This window comes from Egretta garzetta, unplaced genomic scaffold (assembly GCF_000687185.1).
Source record: "Egretta garzetta isolate BGI_Z169 unplaced genomic scaffold, ASM68718v1 scaffold392, whole genome shotgun sequence".
NCBI lineage: Eukaryota > Metazoa > Chordata > Aves > Pelecaniformes > Ardeidae > Egretta > Egretta garzetta.
This window is the reverse complement of record NW_009258761.1, coordinates 78,263-95,568: the sequence shown is the minus strand read 5'-3', so window position 1 is coordinate 95,568 and position 17,306 is coordinate 78,263. Positions and strand designations below refer to the sequence as shown.

At 59.1% G+C, this 17,306-nt stretch overlaps 1 protein-coding gene across 1 annotated transcript; it reads left to right on the top strand.

Annotated features, from left to right (window-relative positions):
- Nucleotides 1-2,470: 2,470 nt before the first annotated feature.
- PIK3R2 (phosphoinositide-3-kinase regulatory subunit 2) lies at nt 2,471-15,829 on the top strand. The gene is made up of 18 exons (XM_035889028.1): nt 2,471-2,691; nt 3,211-3,391; nt 3,518-4,177; nt 7,327-7,338; nt 7,665-7,794; nt 8,331-8,393; nt 9,470-9,601; nt 9,804-10,005; nt 10,296-10,381; nt 10,662-10,767; nt 10,875-10,973; nt 11,108-11,288; nt 11,472-11,597; nt 11,866-12,008; nt 12,209-12,385; nt 12,674-12,745; nt 12,974-13,144; nt 13,440-15,829. Exons 3-18 carry the CDS (start codon nt 3,905-3,907, stop codon nt 13,630-13,632), a joined length of 2,166 nt encoding a protein of 721 aa, XP_035744921.1. The 5' UTR covers nt 2,471-2,691; nt 3,211-3,391; nt 3,518-3,904; the 3' UTR covers nt 13,633-15,829.
- Nucleotides 15,830-17,306: the final 1,477 nt, after the last annotated feature.

Genomic DNA, 17,306 nt, shown 5'->3' with positions numbered 1-17,306 from the left:
GGCACAATGTGGCAGGTGGTTCCACGTCCATTTTTGCCTCCATCCCTAGTTGCATTGTCCTATTTTTCTCTTTTATTAAAGGAAAGGTTTGTTTTCATTGTTTGTAACCCATTAGCATGTAGCATTTTACAGTTCAAAACTGGATTTGGTGGTGTTTTGCTCGCTAAGGATCTGATGTAATTTGGACAGATTTGAGCTGTGTAGATTGTTGTAAGCATATTCTTCTTTTAAATATTCTTGTGCATTCTTTTGCCTCACTGGAGGGAAAGTAACGCTCAGTCTCGCTTCGAGTCAAGCCGCACTTTGAACTCTCTTGGAACTGGGTTAAAAAGCACAGGAACCACATCTGAAATGTTAAGATGCTTTTATTTATGTGCTGGGCACACACAAAAAGACTTGTGATGTGTTTTTTGTTTCAAACCAATGTATTAAACAAAGAAAGTATTGACAGCAGTTAATGAATCGAGGGATTGTTTCTGGGCGCTGAGATAGATTTACCAAAGGTATTTAGATGTCTGATGCATGGGATTTTCAGAGCAGCCTAAGCAAGTGCTCGCCAGCACAGACACACGAGGTTCCTCTCCGAGAGCCGAGTGAACCTGGAGCCAGGCCCAGCTGAAATCTTTTGGCAAGCTGCTCCCTTTCTCCTGCACACGCAGAGCCCCAGCTCAGAGGTGTGCTTCCAGCCGACAGGCTCGTGCGTGTCCCAGGCTCTCAGCGCTGCCTTCCCTCCAAAGAGCCGTTTCAGGGCTTTGGGAAGCGTGCGTGCCCTCTCCCCAAAGACACGCCGAGTCGGTCAGCTGCTCTCCGTGGGGTGCAGAGCTTTCCTGACCGGCGGCTGCCTTCCCACGCATGCAGCTCAGCCTGGGAAGTCGCTCGCTGAGTCCGTGGCAGGACAGAGGACCAGTGTTTCCCCTGGAGAGGACAGTGCTGGCATTAGCCATGTGGATTTGGGTTTCCCAGGGGGCTCCTCACCCCCATTGGCAGGCATTTGATCCCCATTCAGGCTGAGTGTGGGGAAGGCAGGTGAGGCTGCTCCGGGACCAGGCTGGCTCTGAGTATTTTTTTGTGTGCCCCAGTGACCCTCTGGGATGTGGAGAGCAGAGTGGCACAGAGCTCTGCGTTCCCACCACAAGGAAGACGGCTGGAAGGAGTCGACGGAGCAGGAGCTGCGGGACCTGTTCTTTGGAGAGACTCAGTGCTCCGGAGCGACTCTTTCCTCTTCCCACCCCTCCACGCAGGTCTGCTTTTTAAAAGCTACTGAACAAGTTTGCCAGGGCTGAGCATTTTGTCCTTCCAGCATCTTCGGCTGCACCAGCTTGTCTGAGGCACCTGGAGTTTGGGGCTGGGATCTGCGGGTGGAAGCTGGGGAGGTGCCTGCGGGGGAACATCGACCCTGCTGGGTTTGGGCTCTGCTGCCCCTTTCCCAGCAGGCAGCAGCTGCTCGGGCCCCTGGCAGTCAGACAGTGCCCCCGGGACTGCCGATTCGGCTCCGTTGGACCCTGACAGGCAGTGTTCAGAGGGGCGAGGGGCAGGCAGTGAGCCTGGTCATAAATCTCTCTTTATATTCTGGATTATGAAGTAATATTTTCCTGGCTGGGGCTGGTTGGATTGGGGAAATATGGGCTCTGCTGCGAGTTCCCTGCGGCTGCTGTCCCGGCACAGTGGGAGCTTGCACGGCAGCTGTGCTGGGATGTGCTGCTTCTCCCACAAACAAGCCCTGTCCCAGGGGTCTCTCCAGGAGTCCTGCAGCGTGGTGTTGCTCCTGGAGCTCTGGAGAAGCTCTCCAGCAGCCCGGATCAGGCTCAATCCTGTTCCCCACCCACCGGAGCATGGCTGCAAGTGTCCTACCTCCCCGAGGGCAGCGCCTGCTCATTCATGGCAAAGACAGCCCAGCTGGGACGCTTGCCCGAGCTCAGGCAGCTAGCGCAGGCCCTGGCTGCTGCACAGGTTTCATGTGCCACGGCCTCTTTGTGCCTTTCTGTGTCAAGGGAAGGATCCCACAGCGTGGTGCTGGGCTGGAAAGCCTGGCTGTGGAGAGGTGGAGCTGGCTTCTCACAGGGAACTCGCACTGATCTCGGACTTTCTGATAGCGTGCAGGGGTGGTAGCATATGTAGGAGGAAGGGAGGGCTTGTAGCTGATGTGAACTGTAATGTGTTGCTGGCCCAAAAGGGTTATTTTGAAATACTGCAGATCACCAAGGTTAGTGCCTCTGGCAGAGTCCAACCAGCGGTCGGTCGGAGTAGCCTTGGCTTAGTGCTGTGCTTGGTTGTGCATTGACCCTGCCGGGACGGGTGCCCTGGCTGCCTTTGCCTCCTCACCTCCCTCTGCAGAGGCTCCCACAGCCCTGAGAAGTGCCTTCCTGCTCACTAATAGTTTTCAGATGAGACACAAGAGTTTGAGCTGGGTTTGGTGGTTTCTGGGCCAAAAGAGCTCAAGCTGTTAACAATACCTGCAGCGTTTCAGCAGGCAGAGGGTGTCCCTGGGAAGGCTGGTTTCTGGCTGCTCCAGTGCCTTGTAGGTCTGGTCCTTGGTTGCATGCCGTGGCTGCGGGAACTGGAATGCTGAGATTTGCCTGGGGGAGGTGGAAAACTGGCCCGTGCACCAGGAGGGGATGGGAAAAGAGGACGTGCTCGTCTGGTGGGAATGCCCCAGCTCATGCATCCCTTCAGCAACATGTTATAACCCAGGTTTGTTCTTCTTGGTGGATTTCTGGGCAGGGCGGGCAGCATATTCTTCAATTTCTCTCTGAATAGCTGAAAGGCAGTTAGCAGCTTTAAGTAGACTTCAAGGCTTCTGAAGATTATTTTAACTCATCTCACCTCCATCTCTGCGAAAAGAACCTGTGCCCGCACTTGATGCTGCTGCTGCTTTTGAAAAGTTCAAAAATTTACTTTGCTCAGAGCAAAGCTTTGAAGTGCTGCTCGGTGGGAACGGCAAAAGCATCTCAAAAGCCTTTCATTGAAAGCTTGGTTAACCTACATTTTGTGGGCAGCTGCCTTCAGAAAATGACTTGTGGGGGATCGCATGGGGAGATGTAAAGGTGAACTGTGAAATATAATCGATTTAACAAGGAAAGGTTAAATCTGTTTGTTTTGCTGCTATTCAGGGCCTCCAGCTGGTTGTTGCAGGGCCACCCTTTTCTGTATGCAAAAGTTCCTGCAATAAAGGCTGTTTTGTCCCACTCATTGTCTTCTTGTTTGCATAAGTGCTGCGAGAAGGGTAAACTGAAGAAGCAGGAGTGAACCTCTTTAAGATGCAGAGCTGGTGCCTGACTGTAGCAGAGAGGAGGTGACATTCCTGCCCGCAGCCGCTGGCTTCTCTCTCGCTTTTGGGAGTGTAGATTGGTATTAGCATGTCCCGGTTGGATCCAGGGCTCAGCATCAGCTGGTAGGTAGGAGAGAAACAAGTCCTGCCTCTCTCAGCTGCTCAGATGAACCCCTAGTTTGAATGTTGGCACCTCAGCAAGGTGTGGGGTGCCTGGCTGTGCAGTGACAAGTCTTCTTCTCTTTGCAGGCACTGGAAAGGGAGACGTAGCATGCCACGCTGTTCTGGGCTGGAAGCGTGATGTGCTTTTGCCCCCCGGACTCCAAAAAACCTGCTTCTTTTTTGGTGAAGTGAACCCTAATCTCCTGTTTCTTTGCTGCATGCCCACTCACCAGTGCTGGATTATGTTTGTCTCCTTCTCCCTTTGCTCCATAATTTGGTTGAATCGTGGTTTCAAGCTAAGGAAAAGGGGCTGCACCTAAGCGTGCCAGGGCACCCAGACCAGGCTCCTGGGGTGCTGGTTCACACAGAGACATTCAGAGCGCTGATGGGGGAGAGCTGCCTTTGAGATCCCTCCTCTCCCACCCGAAACACGCTGCCTCACCATTCAGAGCCATTCTCCCAGCAGCAGAGAGAATGGGCAGCACTGATGGGTTCCAGTACCGTGCGCTTTACCCCTACCGCAAGGAGCGCGAGGAGGACATTGATCTGCTGCCTGGGGACATTCTGGTGGTGAGCAAGGGGGCCCTGCAAGCCCTGGGCTTCAAAGATGGGGATGAGCAGACCCCCAATCAGATCGGGTGGATCCTGGGTGTCAACGAGCGGACCAAGCAGAAGGGCGACTTTCCCGGCACGTACGTGGAGTACGTGGGGCCTGTGAAGATCTCCGTCCCTTCTCACCGGCCCCGAGTACAAGCCAGGCAAGCCCTGCTGCCTGTGGTGTTGCTCCGAGACACTTCCAATCCCGGCATGCAGTGGATGAGGGGGTGTGAGTGGCTTTGCAGGACAGCGGTGAAGCCCTTGGCTCAGCAATGCTGGATTGCCCTGCTGGCAGCAGGGCAGTTGAGTAGCCTGGGAGTTGTGGGCTCATGCGCAGTCTCGGCCAAGAGAAAGGCTCGTTGTTCCTCCAGCTTATCGATCTGCTTAGCAGAGCTTCTTGGGGTGAGCCTTGTCCCACTCTGACCTCTGCAAGATCCTTCTCCCTCTCTGGCCCATGACCAGCCAGGATGCCTGTGGTCCTTGGTCCCTTTCCCTGCTCTGCTGAGGGTTTTGCCCCGCTCCCTTCCTTTCAGAATAATTCCTGACCTCTCCCAGCCACCTCCCTGCCTCTGCCTCTGGAGCACCCGGGGCGTTGCTCCCTGCCAAGAGCCGTTCAGCCCCACTGAGACACACAATTACTTGTCTCTGGGCAAGAGGAGAAAAGTCAGGGTCTAAAAGAGCACTTCCGAGAACTGGAGCTAATTGCTTGTCTGCCTGGCACCCGTCCCTTCCCACAGATCGCAGAGCTCTCGCTGGGGCAGGACATGGGCAGCCCTGCACCTGCGGCTGCCTCCCAGCCGGCACTGTGCTTGGCACGGACCCGGTCTGGGTGCTGGGAGAGCCGCCGTGCCTCAGCGCTGCCCAGAGACCTGCGGCAGCTGCCTTCTCTTTGCCTTTTTTTTTTTTTTTTTTTTTTTTGCTCCCAGGCACATAAGCCCTGTGGCAGGGGCTCAGCAGGCCCTGGGTGCTCTGAAATGGCAAATGGGTGATAGCCACACTTTGCTTTCCTGTGCCTTGCAGAAGACCTCACGCTGGCACACACCAGAGGAGTAGGGTCAGCAGCAGGACCTGGTGGGCATCAGAGCACACTCCCGGCTGGCCGTCGTGCATCCTCCCTGTCCCTCTGTGCCTGGGAGCCACGGCTATCCCATCAGATGCTTCCAGCTCTGTGAAACATCTCTGGGGTCTTAAGGAATGGGAGGGAGCCCCTGTCTCAGAAACCAGGGTGGTGGGGCTGGCTGCCTGGCTCCCCACAGCTGCCTCCCATACTCCTGTTCCCAGAGCCGGAGGGGCGGCCCCAGGAAACATCTCCGCAGGGTGGGAATGCAGCCGGGCCATGCGTTTGGGTTGGCAACGAGAGCCGCTGACCTGAGTCATCCCACTTGCAACCTGCCTTTCCAAGAAAGCAGCTCCTCTTGGGAGCCTGGGGCATGCTCTGCGGTGGATGCGTCGGCCTCGCTTGCATCCAGCCCTGTGCTCCCTCGGGGGCTGTATTTATGCCTCTGTGGGCTCTCTCCTCCTCTTCTTCTCAAGCAGGGCTTGGTGGAGGTGTGTCTGGGTGGTCAAAGCCACTACCCTGTGCAGGGATGTGGAAGAAGATATGTGCCAGAGCTCCTGACACACAGTAAAGATATGGTTGGGAAAGAAACCAAACTGGCTGCAGCATGTGCGGGGATGGAACAGAGTGAGGGCTGGGTACCCGGGCACGCGAGGGGGGTGCCAGCCCTGTCCTTGTCCTCTGTGGGTGCATCCCCACAGCCAGCCTCCACCCTGGGCAGAGGCAGGGCCTTGCAGGGTGCAATTCAAACGCCCAGGGCTGTTTTTCATGCAACCTGCTGGGATGATGGTGGGGAGACACATCTTTGCAGCTGAGGAACTGTATTTAAGCCAAGCCCGTGTTACTACTTTGTGGTCTGCACTTCGGGAGGTGCAGAGATGTCTCCTGGCTGCCCCACGAAGCTGATGGCATTTCTGCCCTGTTTCCTGGGTCCTGCCCTGGCTGGCAGGGATCCCTTAGCCCCCCAGTGTCACATGCAGAGTGGGGCCAGTGCCATGGCTGTCCCGCAGCCTGGGAGCGGGGCTGGCCCCGCAGAGCAGCAAGACCCAGCTCTTTCTGCCAGTGAATTTACGAGCTGCTGGTGTTTGCCTTCTGCAGAGAACGCGAGCGGAAAATGCGGCTCGGAAATATTTCCGCAGCTGCCCCGGCTGTGCTGTGAGCAGCCTTGTTCGCAGCAGCCCAACCCGGAGGCCCAGCAGGCTCGGGAGCCACTGCTGGCTCCAGTGCAGGCTGCCTGATAAAAAAAGGCAAGCTGCTGCCTGCTGAAGCAGCACATTCCCGGCTGGGCCACGTGGGCAGCACCAGTATTTACTCTCCCTTCAGCCCTTCCCAAGGGTCAGGCGTGGAGCTGCCAACCTGGCAGCTTGCCTGTGGCTTCCCCACCCTGACCAGCACCACGCTGGGCCTTTTCCCCTGCCCAGGGGCTCTCTCTGGTGGGGGATTGCCCCCCAGCAGCGCAGACCCTTGCAGAACTATTGGGTGCTTGCCCCCCCTGCTCTGTGGCTGCTGAATTGAAGCACCAAAGCGAGTTGCTTCGTCTCGCCGCGAGGCTGTGGGTGCAGGAGGCTCAGCTGGGTGCAGAATTTCAGCTTGCTGAGGCTTGTGGCAAGACCACACGGGGCGAGTTCGGGTCAGACCCATGACAACAGAGCTGTGTTTCGCAATGGGGAGCAGCCTTTTGGCTCTCCGTCCTCAGAGTGGAGCGTGCTGGGTGTCCTCACTGACTGTGGGCTCCCCAGGGTCTGCCCAGTGCTGTGGACCAGCCCGGAGGAGCCTCCTGCACCGGCTGGTGCTCAGTTGGAAGCAAGACGGGGCCTGGCACCACTCATCCTTCGGCAAGCCTCCCGCTGGCAGCTGCCCAACCGGGCCTGCGTGCTCCTGCCCCGGCATGCATCACCCCTCCAGCAGAGGGAAGGGGGGTGTCCAGAGCTGGGACCTCAAGATCTTTTGGGGGTGACAGTAAAATGCCACCCAATGCGGGGCTGTAGATCCCCCAGGAGCAGGGGGACCCTAGTCCTGTGCCATGGGCTGTCTGTGCCCTGTAACAGCTTGCACGGAGGCTGTGGGCTTGCGGGGAGCGGGAGGCAAAGGGCTGGTTTCCATGTTAAACGAGCAATCAAGGGCAGGAATTTGCTGACATGGCGTTCTGTCTGAATCGTTAGATTAATCACAGCTCACCACCACGAGCAAGCTCCTTGGCTGCGCTCCTCCACCAGCCCTGCGCAGCCCCTGTGCTGGGCAGGGACCGAACCCAGCCTGAGCTCCAGGAGCCCTGTTAACCCCTGCGGTGCCTGCCTGGGGGTGCCGGGGTCCCCAGGGAGATACACTCTGCCTACCAAGCCCTGCAGGGAGCATGAGGGTTCCCTCTGTGCACACCTCATCAGGGGCTTGGGGCAAGGCTGGGCTCAACAAGTGCTGTACTGGTTTCTGGGCCAGCTCGCAGGTTCCCCGTGGCCTCCATGCAGTGCTCATGTGGGCTGTGGCCTTGTGGCAGCTTTCCTCGCTCTTGGACGCTGCCGTTGGGAGAAGCGTTGGTTGTGCCCCGGCTTGGCCCTGCTGCAGAGGAGTCTGGGTGCTGAGCTGGGGCTGACCCCTTCTCTCCCTCCCTCTCCTCCAGGGTCTCCTCTCCCAGACTTGCAGGAGCAGTTCAGCCCTCCGGAGATTGCACCGCCGCTGCTGGTGAAGCTGGTGGAAGCTATTGAGAAGAAAGGTAAGGGGGGGATGCTGAGCACCGAGGGGCTGATACCCCCCAAAGACCCCCAGCGAGGGCAAGGGGGGAGGCAGCTGTCTTTAAAAGCTGTTGGCATTGGACTGAGCTCCACGGGACACGCAGGACGCAGCTGCCTGCAGAAGTGGGGGGGCTCCTCCTCCTCCCTGGGTTGAGCTGCTGTTCCCCAGAGCCGGGCTTGACCCCGCTGTGCCATCCTGTGCAGAGGCCTGGGGTGAGGGTGCTGGGTCTGTGCTCAGGACACCTACGTGCCCTGGGATGGGTGTTGAGGTTTGGGAAGCACTTCCAGCCTGGATCTGTGCTGTGGGGGAGAAATGGTGCCACTGAACCGGCTGTCCTGGGGGCCAAGGGGGCTGCAGCAGCATCTGCAGGAGGTTGGCTTAGGCACCATCCAGGCCTGGTTAGCCGTGCTGCAGCCATTGCCTGGCCGGCGTGCGGCTGCCAGGCTGGCACCGAAATGGTGCGTGCGCTGGGAGCTGCATGGCTCGCAGCTAACAGCAGTGTCCCCACTTCCGCAGGGTTAGACAGCGAGATGTTGTACAGGACATCTGGCTCCGAACTGAGGCAAGCACTGAGAACCGGTAAGAACCAGCTCCGCGTGGTGAGGAGGCGAATCGGCTCAGATGGAGGAGATTAGTGGATGTGACTGCGCCAGCAGTAATGCAATCCAGGCCAGGCTCGCCTGTCCCCGTCAGTTCCTGACTCCCGTCACGCTGCCTGTGGGGCTGGGCTGTCCCCGTCCCGACATGTCCCCCTCTCGTGTGGAAGGGGCAGGAGAGGCAGGGATTCCTGCCGCCGACCATGGGGTGAAGCAAAGGGATGTGGCGCCAGCTTGGAGACTTGCAGACCAACAAGCGAACCCCTGTGCTTGTCTCCTGCTGTCTCTTCAGGGTGCCCCGCTCTTGGGGTGCTCTCTTGACTGGCTGGCGGAGGCTTCTCTGGCTCTGTCACGCCACTAATAAGCAGGGGAGGATCTTTCAGCTCAGCTTGGTGGCTGGAGCCTTGGCTCTGCTGTGCCGGCGGCTGATGTCTCTCCCAGGGAGCCTTTGGAGCTGTCTGCCTCTCGGCTGGGCTTGGGCCTCATCCAGCACCACGCTGGCTTGTCCCCTTTCACGGACGTTCTTGCAAACCTCAACTACATGGTGCTGTCAGCTCTGGCTGCACTGCTTTCAGGACAGACTTTATGTGCTGTCCCAACAGCCTGCGCCTTGCGTGCTTGGGGCGACACAGTTTGAGGGAGATGTTTTCCCTGTTGGGTTCAGTGCGTGGCTGGTCAGTCTGCGCTTGTCTCTACCAGCAGCGGGGAACAAAATCGTCACACGAGTCATGTGTGCCCAGGATTCCTGCAGCAAGGCTCAGTGCAAAGGGTGTGGGCACCCAAAATGACCTCTACCCCCTCCTGGGGGGAACCTGCCTGGGTTCCCAGAGCCAGCTTATTTCTGGGGTGCAGGGGGGCACTTCCAGGTGTTCTCTGTCGTGTGGGCTGCTCGGCTGCCCATGGGCTGCCTCTGCTCCCTCGTGGTGCCGGGCTGCCGTGTCCCATGATAGCTGGCCAGGTGGTGTGTGGTGGTCTCGGACGGGTGCTGGCAGCACCGGAGCTGCCGGCTGGGTGCCCGGTGCTGTGCCCACCACCCATGGGAAATGTGTGCCCTGGCAGATTGGACCCTGGGCGACCTGGAGCCCTTCGACGTGCACTCCCTGGGTGAGGCACTGCGAGGCTACCTGCAGGACCTGCCCTCCCCCGTGGTGCCAGTGTCCGTGCACGGAGACATCCTTCGCGTCCTGCAGGGTAAGGGCTTCCCCTGGCCGCCTTTGGGAATGGGTGGCTGGGCAGGACACTCAGTTTTGGGGTATTGAAATAAGTCCTGTCCCTATGGGGTCTGGCACACAGTCCTTGCTGCCGACAGCGCTCCCACGCTGGGATGCAGCCGGAGCATGGAGAGCGGTGACGGCTGTCCCAGCCCTTCCATCGTGTCTTGTTCTCTCCCCAGAGATCCCCCAGCCGGAGAATTGCCGGAAGCAGCTGCTGCTGGCCCTGGAGTCGCCTGCGGTCCCGCTCCAGAACACGCTCACCCTGCAGTTCCTGCTCCGGCATCTGGGGAAGGTATCGCAGCAGGCCGAGAGCAACAGCCTCCACCCTCGGGCCATGGGAGAGATCTTCGGCCCCCTTCTCCTCCGGCTGCCTGGCGCCAGGTACGTGAGGCTCTTGGGTTCCAGCCGTGTACCAAGCGTCAGCCGCTGTGCCTGCCAGGACGAGGAGTCCAGCCTGTAACAACAGGTCTGCCCGCAGCCCCTACCTTGCTGGCAGCACACAGAGGTGGGACTCAAAGCCAGGGCAGAGCCCTTGCTTCTCTGTCAGCCTGCATCTGGGCTGTGCGCTGGGGTGAACCAGCTGACCCCAGCTTCTCCTTTGCCTGGGGGACACGGGAGCAGTGCCAAGTTCTCCCCCACAACTGCTCATCTTGGCTCCTCTCTCCTTGCAGCCCAGAGCTGAGCCCTGACTTCTCCGTGCTGTTTCTGGAGATGCTTCTGCAGACGAAGGAGTTGGAGCCGGAACAGCTGCCTCCAGGTACTGAGATGCCCCTTCCTTGGGGCCTTGAGGCACTGGCATTTGTGCTCCGTGGGTGTGGAGTCTCTGCCCCCTGAGCAGGTTGCTGAGGACATTTCTGTAGCCCAGCTGTGCCTGGAGGCCATCTGCTGCTGTAGGTGTGCCTGGAGCAGCTTCTGGCAGCGTGGCAGCTAAGCAGGACTTCCCAGGACAGTCACTGCAAGGAGGGGGACTCAGCACTCTGGGGGATTACCCATGGGGAGCTGGGACTTGGGCTGCTTCAGCCCTCCTTCTCTTACAGCCTTGCCTCCAAAACCGCCTAAGCCAAAGCCCAGTGCAGCCAGCTTGGCCAATGGGAACAGCGTGCCCTTGCAGGACGCCGAGTGGTACTGGGGTGACATTTCTCGGTAAGGGGATGGGCTGGCAGCTCACGTCCTGGGTGCCCTGTCCCCTCAAGTTATCTAGAGGAGCTCTGGTTGCACCTCACAGGCTGTGACAATCATGTTCCTTGCAGGGAGGAGGTGAACGAGAAGCTACGGGACACGCCAGATGGTACCTTTTTGGTGCGCGATGCCTCCAGCAAGATCCAGGGGGAGTACACGCTTACGCTCAGGTAGGGTGCTGGGGTCCCCCAAGAGCCTCTGCTGCACTGGGGTGAAGCAGTCAGCAGGAGTGGACGCCCAGACGTCAGGCTGGCGTAGGGCGCCAGGGCGGTGATAAGTGCCCTCTCCCCCCTCCCTGCTGCAGGAAGGGAGGCAATAACAAGCTGATCAAGATCTTTCACCGGGAGGGGAAGTACGGCTTCTCAGAGCCCCTGACTTTCGGCTCGGTGGTGGAGCTCATCACCCATTACCGGCACGAGTCGCTGGCCCAGTACAACGCCAAGCTGGACACCAGGCTGCTCTACCCCATCTCCAAGTACCAGCAGGTGAGACCTGGGCGTTTGTTCATCCGTCCCTGGCCCTTTGGTAGATGACAGTGTCCTACCCCTTCCCCTGTGCTGGTACTTTGCTTTGTGGGGTGATGGGGAACTGGGGGGGCATTTTGGGACCAGCTGCCTTGCCGGGGAAGCTGCAGGAGCAGGTCCTGACTGAGGCTGTGCATATGGCAGGACCAAGTGGTGAAAGAGGACAGCGTGGAAGCTGTTGGGGAGCAGCTGAAGGTCTATCACCAGCAGTACCAGGACAAGAGCTGGGAGTATGACCTGCTGTATGAGGAGTACACACGCACTTCCCAGGTATGCGGGCACTGCCTTCCCCCTCGGCTGCCCTGACGTCCCCCGATCACAGGCAGCCATGCTGCTGTGCAGAGAGGAAAGCAGACATCGGGCACCCGCTGCCCCATTCGTCTGCTCCTGGACTTGAGGGGACTCCCCAGAGAATGTGCTTTGAGGAGGGGGGACATTTTGGCTGCAGTAGTTGGGGAGGGGGAAAGAGGCAATGCAAATGGGCAGAAACCTGCCCAAATGCTCCCCCTTCCTCAGCTCTCTCCGCCCTTCTCCTCAGGAGCTGCAGATGAAGAGGACGGCAATCGAGGCCTTCAATGAGACAATCAAGATCTTTGAGGAGCAGTGTCAGACACAGGAAAAGTGCAGCAAGGAGTACATTGAGCGCTTCCGGCGGGAGGGCAACGAGAAGGAGGTGCAACGGTGAGGATGGGGAGCGCTGGTGACCTGCCCTGCCTGGGGAAGGGCTCTGGGGGCTGGAAGGATCATCCTGGCCCAGCGCAGAGCCGAGGCGTGCACGTTCCTTGTCTCTCCAGCAGCATGCTGTGGGCTCGAGCTGGCAGGCTGCCTCCTCTGCCTCCCCCACTGTGGCTCACAGCCTAAACCCCCCCTCCTTCTCCCAGGATCCTCATGAACTCAGAGAAGCTCAAGTCTCGCATCACGGAGATCCACGACAGCAAGATGAAGCTGGAGCAGGACCTGAAAAAACAAGCCTCGGAGAACCGGGAGATCGACAAGCGCATGAACAGCCTCAAGCCAGACCTCATGCAGCTGCGCAAACTGCGGGACCAGTATTTGGTGTATGTAGTGCCTGCCCCCGTGGAGGGCTGGGAACGGGGCCCTGCTGCCCCTCCAGCCCAGCCCGGGAGCGATCCAGCTGGCTCCTGCAGGGCTTTGGGGCTTGTTGGGCCGGGCTTACAGGCTGCTAGGTGCAGGAGCAAGCCCTTCAGCATTGCAGCCTGGGGGCACAGCAGTCCCTCAAAGGGGATGGCTGCTGCCCTCTGGTGATGGCTCCGCAAGTGGTGTCTGGCCCGGATGCCGCAGGCCGGGCACGCTGCCTGCGCTGAGCTCTGCCTCTCCTTCCCCAGGTGGCTGACGCAGAAGGGTGCCCGGCAGAAGAAAATCAACGAGTGGCTGGGCATCAAGAACGAGACGGAGGAGTGAGTGTCCCTGCTCCGCGTATTGTGGGGTGTGGGGGGCTGCAGGAGTGCAGGCTGCGCAGCCGGTTCTGCTTGCTCCGGGCCCACGGGCAAGTCCCATTTCCCTGCCTGGGAGCTGAGGACACCTTCCTTGCTGGAAGGGGCGATGGCAGTTAGCAGTGAGAGAGGAGATGTGGGGGACACGTGCCCAAACTGAGGGGGTCTGACCCTGCCTGTGCTCAATTGCAGCCAGTACTCCATGATGGATGACGAGGAGGAGCTGCCCCACCACGAGGAGCGGACGTGGTACGTGGGGAAGATCAACCGCTTGCAAGCAGAAGAGATGCTGTGCGGCAAGCGGGACGGCACCTTCCTGATCCGCGAGAGCAGCCAGAAGGGATGCTACGCCTGCTCCGTGGTGTGAGTACCCCCAAGCAGACATGGTGGGTTGGAGCTGGCGTGGGCTGTGCTCTCGCATTGCTCTGCCCTTCTCTCGCCAGATGCTGGAAGCTGGTGGAGGCATTAGCTGGCAGGCTGGGCTTCCCCGAGGTCTCCTGGCTGCCTCGGCTCCTCCTGCCAGGGCCAGATGTATCTCTGGGCTGCTTCGGTGCTGCCCACTTGTGCTCTGCTGTCCCTGTCCCTGTCCCAGCAGGGCTCCCTCGCACTGCGGGGCACTGGCGTGCCGCTGACCCATGCTCCCTTGTCTCCCTGGCAGGGTGGACGGTGACACCAAGCACTGCGTGATCTACAAAACGGCGACCGGCTACGGGTTCGCTGAACCCTACAACCTCTATGCCTCCCTCAAGGACCTGGTCTTGCACTACAAGCACACGTCCCTGGTGCAGCACAATGACTCCCTGAATGTCACGCTGGCTCACCCGGTCCTTTCCCAGCCACCAGCCAGATGAGCAGCCCATGCACAACACAAAGCTGCCTTCAGCTTCTCCCCAGGGCGCTGCTTTCTGGCTCTGGACTCTTGCATCCTGTATAGTTGAGTCTCTGTGCTCCTGCCCCTCCAGAGCCTCTGAGATGTCTGTGACCGTTCCTGGTGTCCCTTTTGGTCTGTAGCTGAAACCCATGTTGGCTGACGGGACGAAAAGCCTGAGCTGTTGACTCCCAGTGGGCTCCAGGCTCTAGGAGGTGGGATCCAGTTGTGATTGAATTGCTGTGGGCGAGCACAGCCCCCTCCCCTTCCCCGATAAGCAGATCAGATCCCTTTCTTGCTGGCAGGTCACCCCGCTACACATCACTGTAGAGCTAGATTCCCGATTCCTTTGTGTGCTACAGCATCGGGTCACCGCCCCAGCCGAGCGGTCACGAGCGCTGCTCTGAGCGAGGGGCTCCCTGCCTGCATGCCAGAGGAGGAGGCTCTGCTGGGCGGCTGAGCCTGTGCATCCTCCACTCCCACTTCCCTCGGTGATCTTGCAGGCTGTGGTGGTGTCTGGTACGAGGGGTGCTGCTCTTCCATGCAGAGACGGATTTAAAAGAGAATCCCCATCCTCTGTGGGGCTTCTTGGCCAAGGTCTCCCCTCGGTCCTGTGCCCCACTTCACCATTTGTTCCCTAGTGTCGTAACCACCTCTTTGAGTGTTGCTGTCTGGGGAGGGAGGATCCGGTTAGTGATGAATCTCTCGCCTTAGTTGTGCCAACTAAGCTGTGAAATCCGTGTTGGTACCCGTGTTTTTCCTGGCAGAATCTGTGGGATGCACAGCTCGTTGTTTCCGGCCGTCTTCGGTGGATCTCTGCAGACGTAACCCATTGAAGCTAACTCTAGCTCTGTAAATACGGTTCTTTTCTTAATCAGCTGCTTACCTGGTACTGGTGTTTGCTGAACTCCCACTACGATACGCAAGCGCGTGGGCAGCAGCTGGCCAGGCTGTTGCAGACTCAGGTCCTGCCAGCTGAAGCAGGAGGGGGCCAGAGTCCAACACACGCTACGAGCCCTACATAAAATGAAGGACCTCTCTGCTGCAGGAGGATGGTATCTCTGCTGGGCCAAGGGCCTTAGCACACAGAAATGTATATGCATGATGTCGAACTATGTATGCAAAGCACTTATAATCATGAGTACTGTATGGGGACTTGGGGTGAAAGAGCTGGGCGTTGCTGTAGTGCTGCCCACCGCAGCTGGCTGGCGCGGGCAGGGCTTGTTGCGTCTTTTTGGATAATGCTGAGTTCAGAGGGCTCGAGGGCGACGGAGGTGGCCCTGGAAGAGCTTTAAAAGTTAAGGCCATGGTGGCATTTGCTTTACAGGGTTATCTTGTCTGCCTGGCTTGAAGAAAGCATTAATTGTCCTCTTGAGTTGCTGGAGAGGCTCCTTTCCCTTTTGGAGGCTGCATCCTTAGGATAGGCTGGTGGATGCTGTAGGTTTTGATGCTTCTGCTTTGTGTTGCGACTCGGGCTGTGCCAGATCTGCAGGGTGCTCATGCTCTGCTTGCATCCTGTCCTCAACATGCCGTCTGCGTCGGGGACTGCGCTGTCCCTCCTCCCTTGGCCAGCTCTGCTGCTCCCCTTGCTCTGGGCTGGTCCCCAGATCCTTTTGGATCTGGGATTGCTGGAGCAAACATCCCATTCCCATTGCTTGTGGCAGCTCTCCTATGCTCGACTGTACAGACCCCATTCCCTGCTCTGCATGCCTTCTCCGGGCCCTGGGCCATGCTTTTTTGGTTCTGGTTTGTCGGTGTTTGGTGCTCCGAGGATGCTCATCGCAGCTCAGGCATGCGCCTGGGTGCCGAAGTGCCACGGAAGGGGCAGGCGATGGGTCAGGGGAGCTGTCTTTGGCTTTGGAGATCACTTGGGAAAAGCTGTCAGGTATAATTAAGGGAATAGTTTGGGCTCAGACACGTGAGAGATGAGAGCACGTGGGAATGGGGCAGGGAGGGATGGTGCTCACAGCCCTCTGTGCAGAGGCCTCCTGGGGTTTGTGGGGTGGCCCGGGGGGGCTGTGCCAACGCCTCAAAGCTTTCTGCCAGGCTCACGCACCGGTTGTGGCAGCACATTTTCAGCCTGGGGACTCCGTGCTGGTCCTGCCCCAGTCCTGTGCTTCCAGCACATCCCTGCACCACGGGGCAGGCTGCAGGTGGATGGGAGGCTCCAGCCGCCCACGGGGGGGGGGCTGGCTCCCGGCTCGTGCCAGGGCCCACCGAGCTGCTGGGAGTCTCTCAGCTTCAAGGCCTCTCCTGTCGACACTTCGCTTGGTGCTCGCCCCGGCTCTGCTGCCTGGGGAAATTCCAGCTTCTTATGACAGTGTTTTGTACCCTTTTGGCTGAATCTCCCCCATTCACCCCACACCATCCCTTCCCGCCGCCCAGCTGGAGCCTCGTCCTCCCCAGGAGCGTGGGTGGTTCAGTGTGAGCACAGGGGGCCACGGTCACCCCTCCACATCTTCCAGCACGGCCATTCCTGCCCGCTGGCGCCCATCACCATGGCCCGTCCCCAGCGGGGCTCTGCTCACAAATCCTGTGTACAACGAGGAGGAAAATGCCCTTTCCCAGGGCTGCCTTTCCCTGACAGTGCTTGACTTGGCTCCTTGAAACGCAGCTTTTCCCTCCTCTCCCCCTGGGGTGGAAGCCCAAGCCCAGCTCCCCGCCTGCAGCGCAGCTCCCCCAGGATAAGCTAGTTGTGATTTGTCCTTTGATGCCTTTGCTTGTGCTGTTTGCGCTGCCGGGTGAACCCAGTAGCGCTGTGTTTTGAAGCCCTGGGCTCTGCTTTGCTGTCACCCCCCTTCCCCCCCGCCGTGTCCCTCAACCCAGCCAGGCACCCGCGTCCCGTGGGTGCAACGTGGCTGTTCCTGCTCCCTGGGGCACAGCTCGGGTCTGGTCCCTCCCTGTCCCAGCTCGGGACGCTCCATCCTCTCCCTTGTGACCCCCCCCCGAGGGGGCTTGTGTCACCAGCCAGGTGAGGACGTGGCGGCTGCGTGAGCGCTCCTGAGATTTTAGTTCCTAGGTATATGCAATAATAAATAATTTGCCACTTCAGCTGTTCGTTACCAGCAGTAGTTCTCTATGCTCTTTCTGTTGATGTTTACTAATGTAAACCCAGTATTTGTTACTGTAAGAGGATTTTTTTTTTTGTACGGTACTTCAAAAAAACCCACAAAAAAACCAAAAAAAAAAAAGAAAGAAATAAACAGAATTAATGAAACGGCTGCGGGGATTTCTGGGGGAGGGTGTTAACCGGGGGAGCGGAGGCAGGAGGGCGTTGGGGCTGTGCCCCGTCTCCTGGGCTGGGTGCAGGATGTGACCCATTGCCCGGCGGGCGCTGAGCTGTGCCAGGGCTCTGCTCCCTGGGGTCATGCAGGGCTGGGGCAGGTGAGGGCCATCCCGGGGCTCGCTGGCCGGGCAAGGAGGTGGCAGCCGGGCCCGAAGGGGCAAGAAACGGCCAGAAACGGCGGCTATAAACAGCACAGGAAGTACGAGGTTCCTCCACGCTCAGCCCCAGAAATGAGCCCAGGGGATGTTTTGGGCAGAAGCCCTGCCCACGCCCAGAGCTGCCCACCCCGGGGGTGCTTCAGCACCTGCACTCAGCCCAGGGGGGCTCTGCAGACAGCGGCGGGGGTCCGACACAGAGCCACCCCCCTGCCT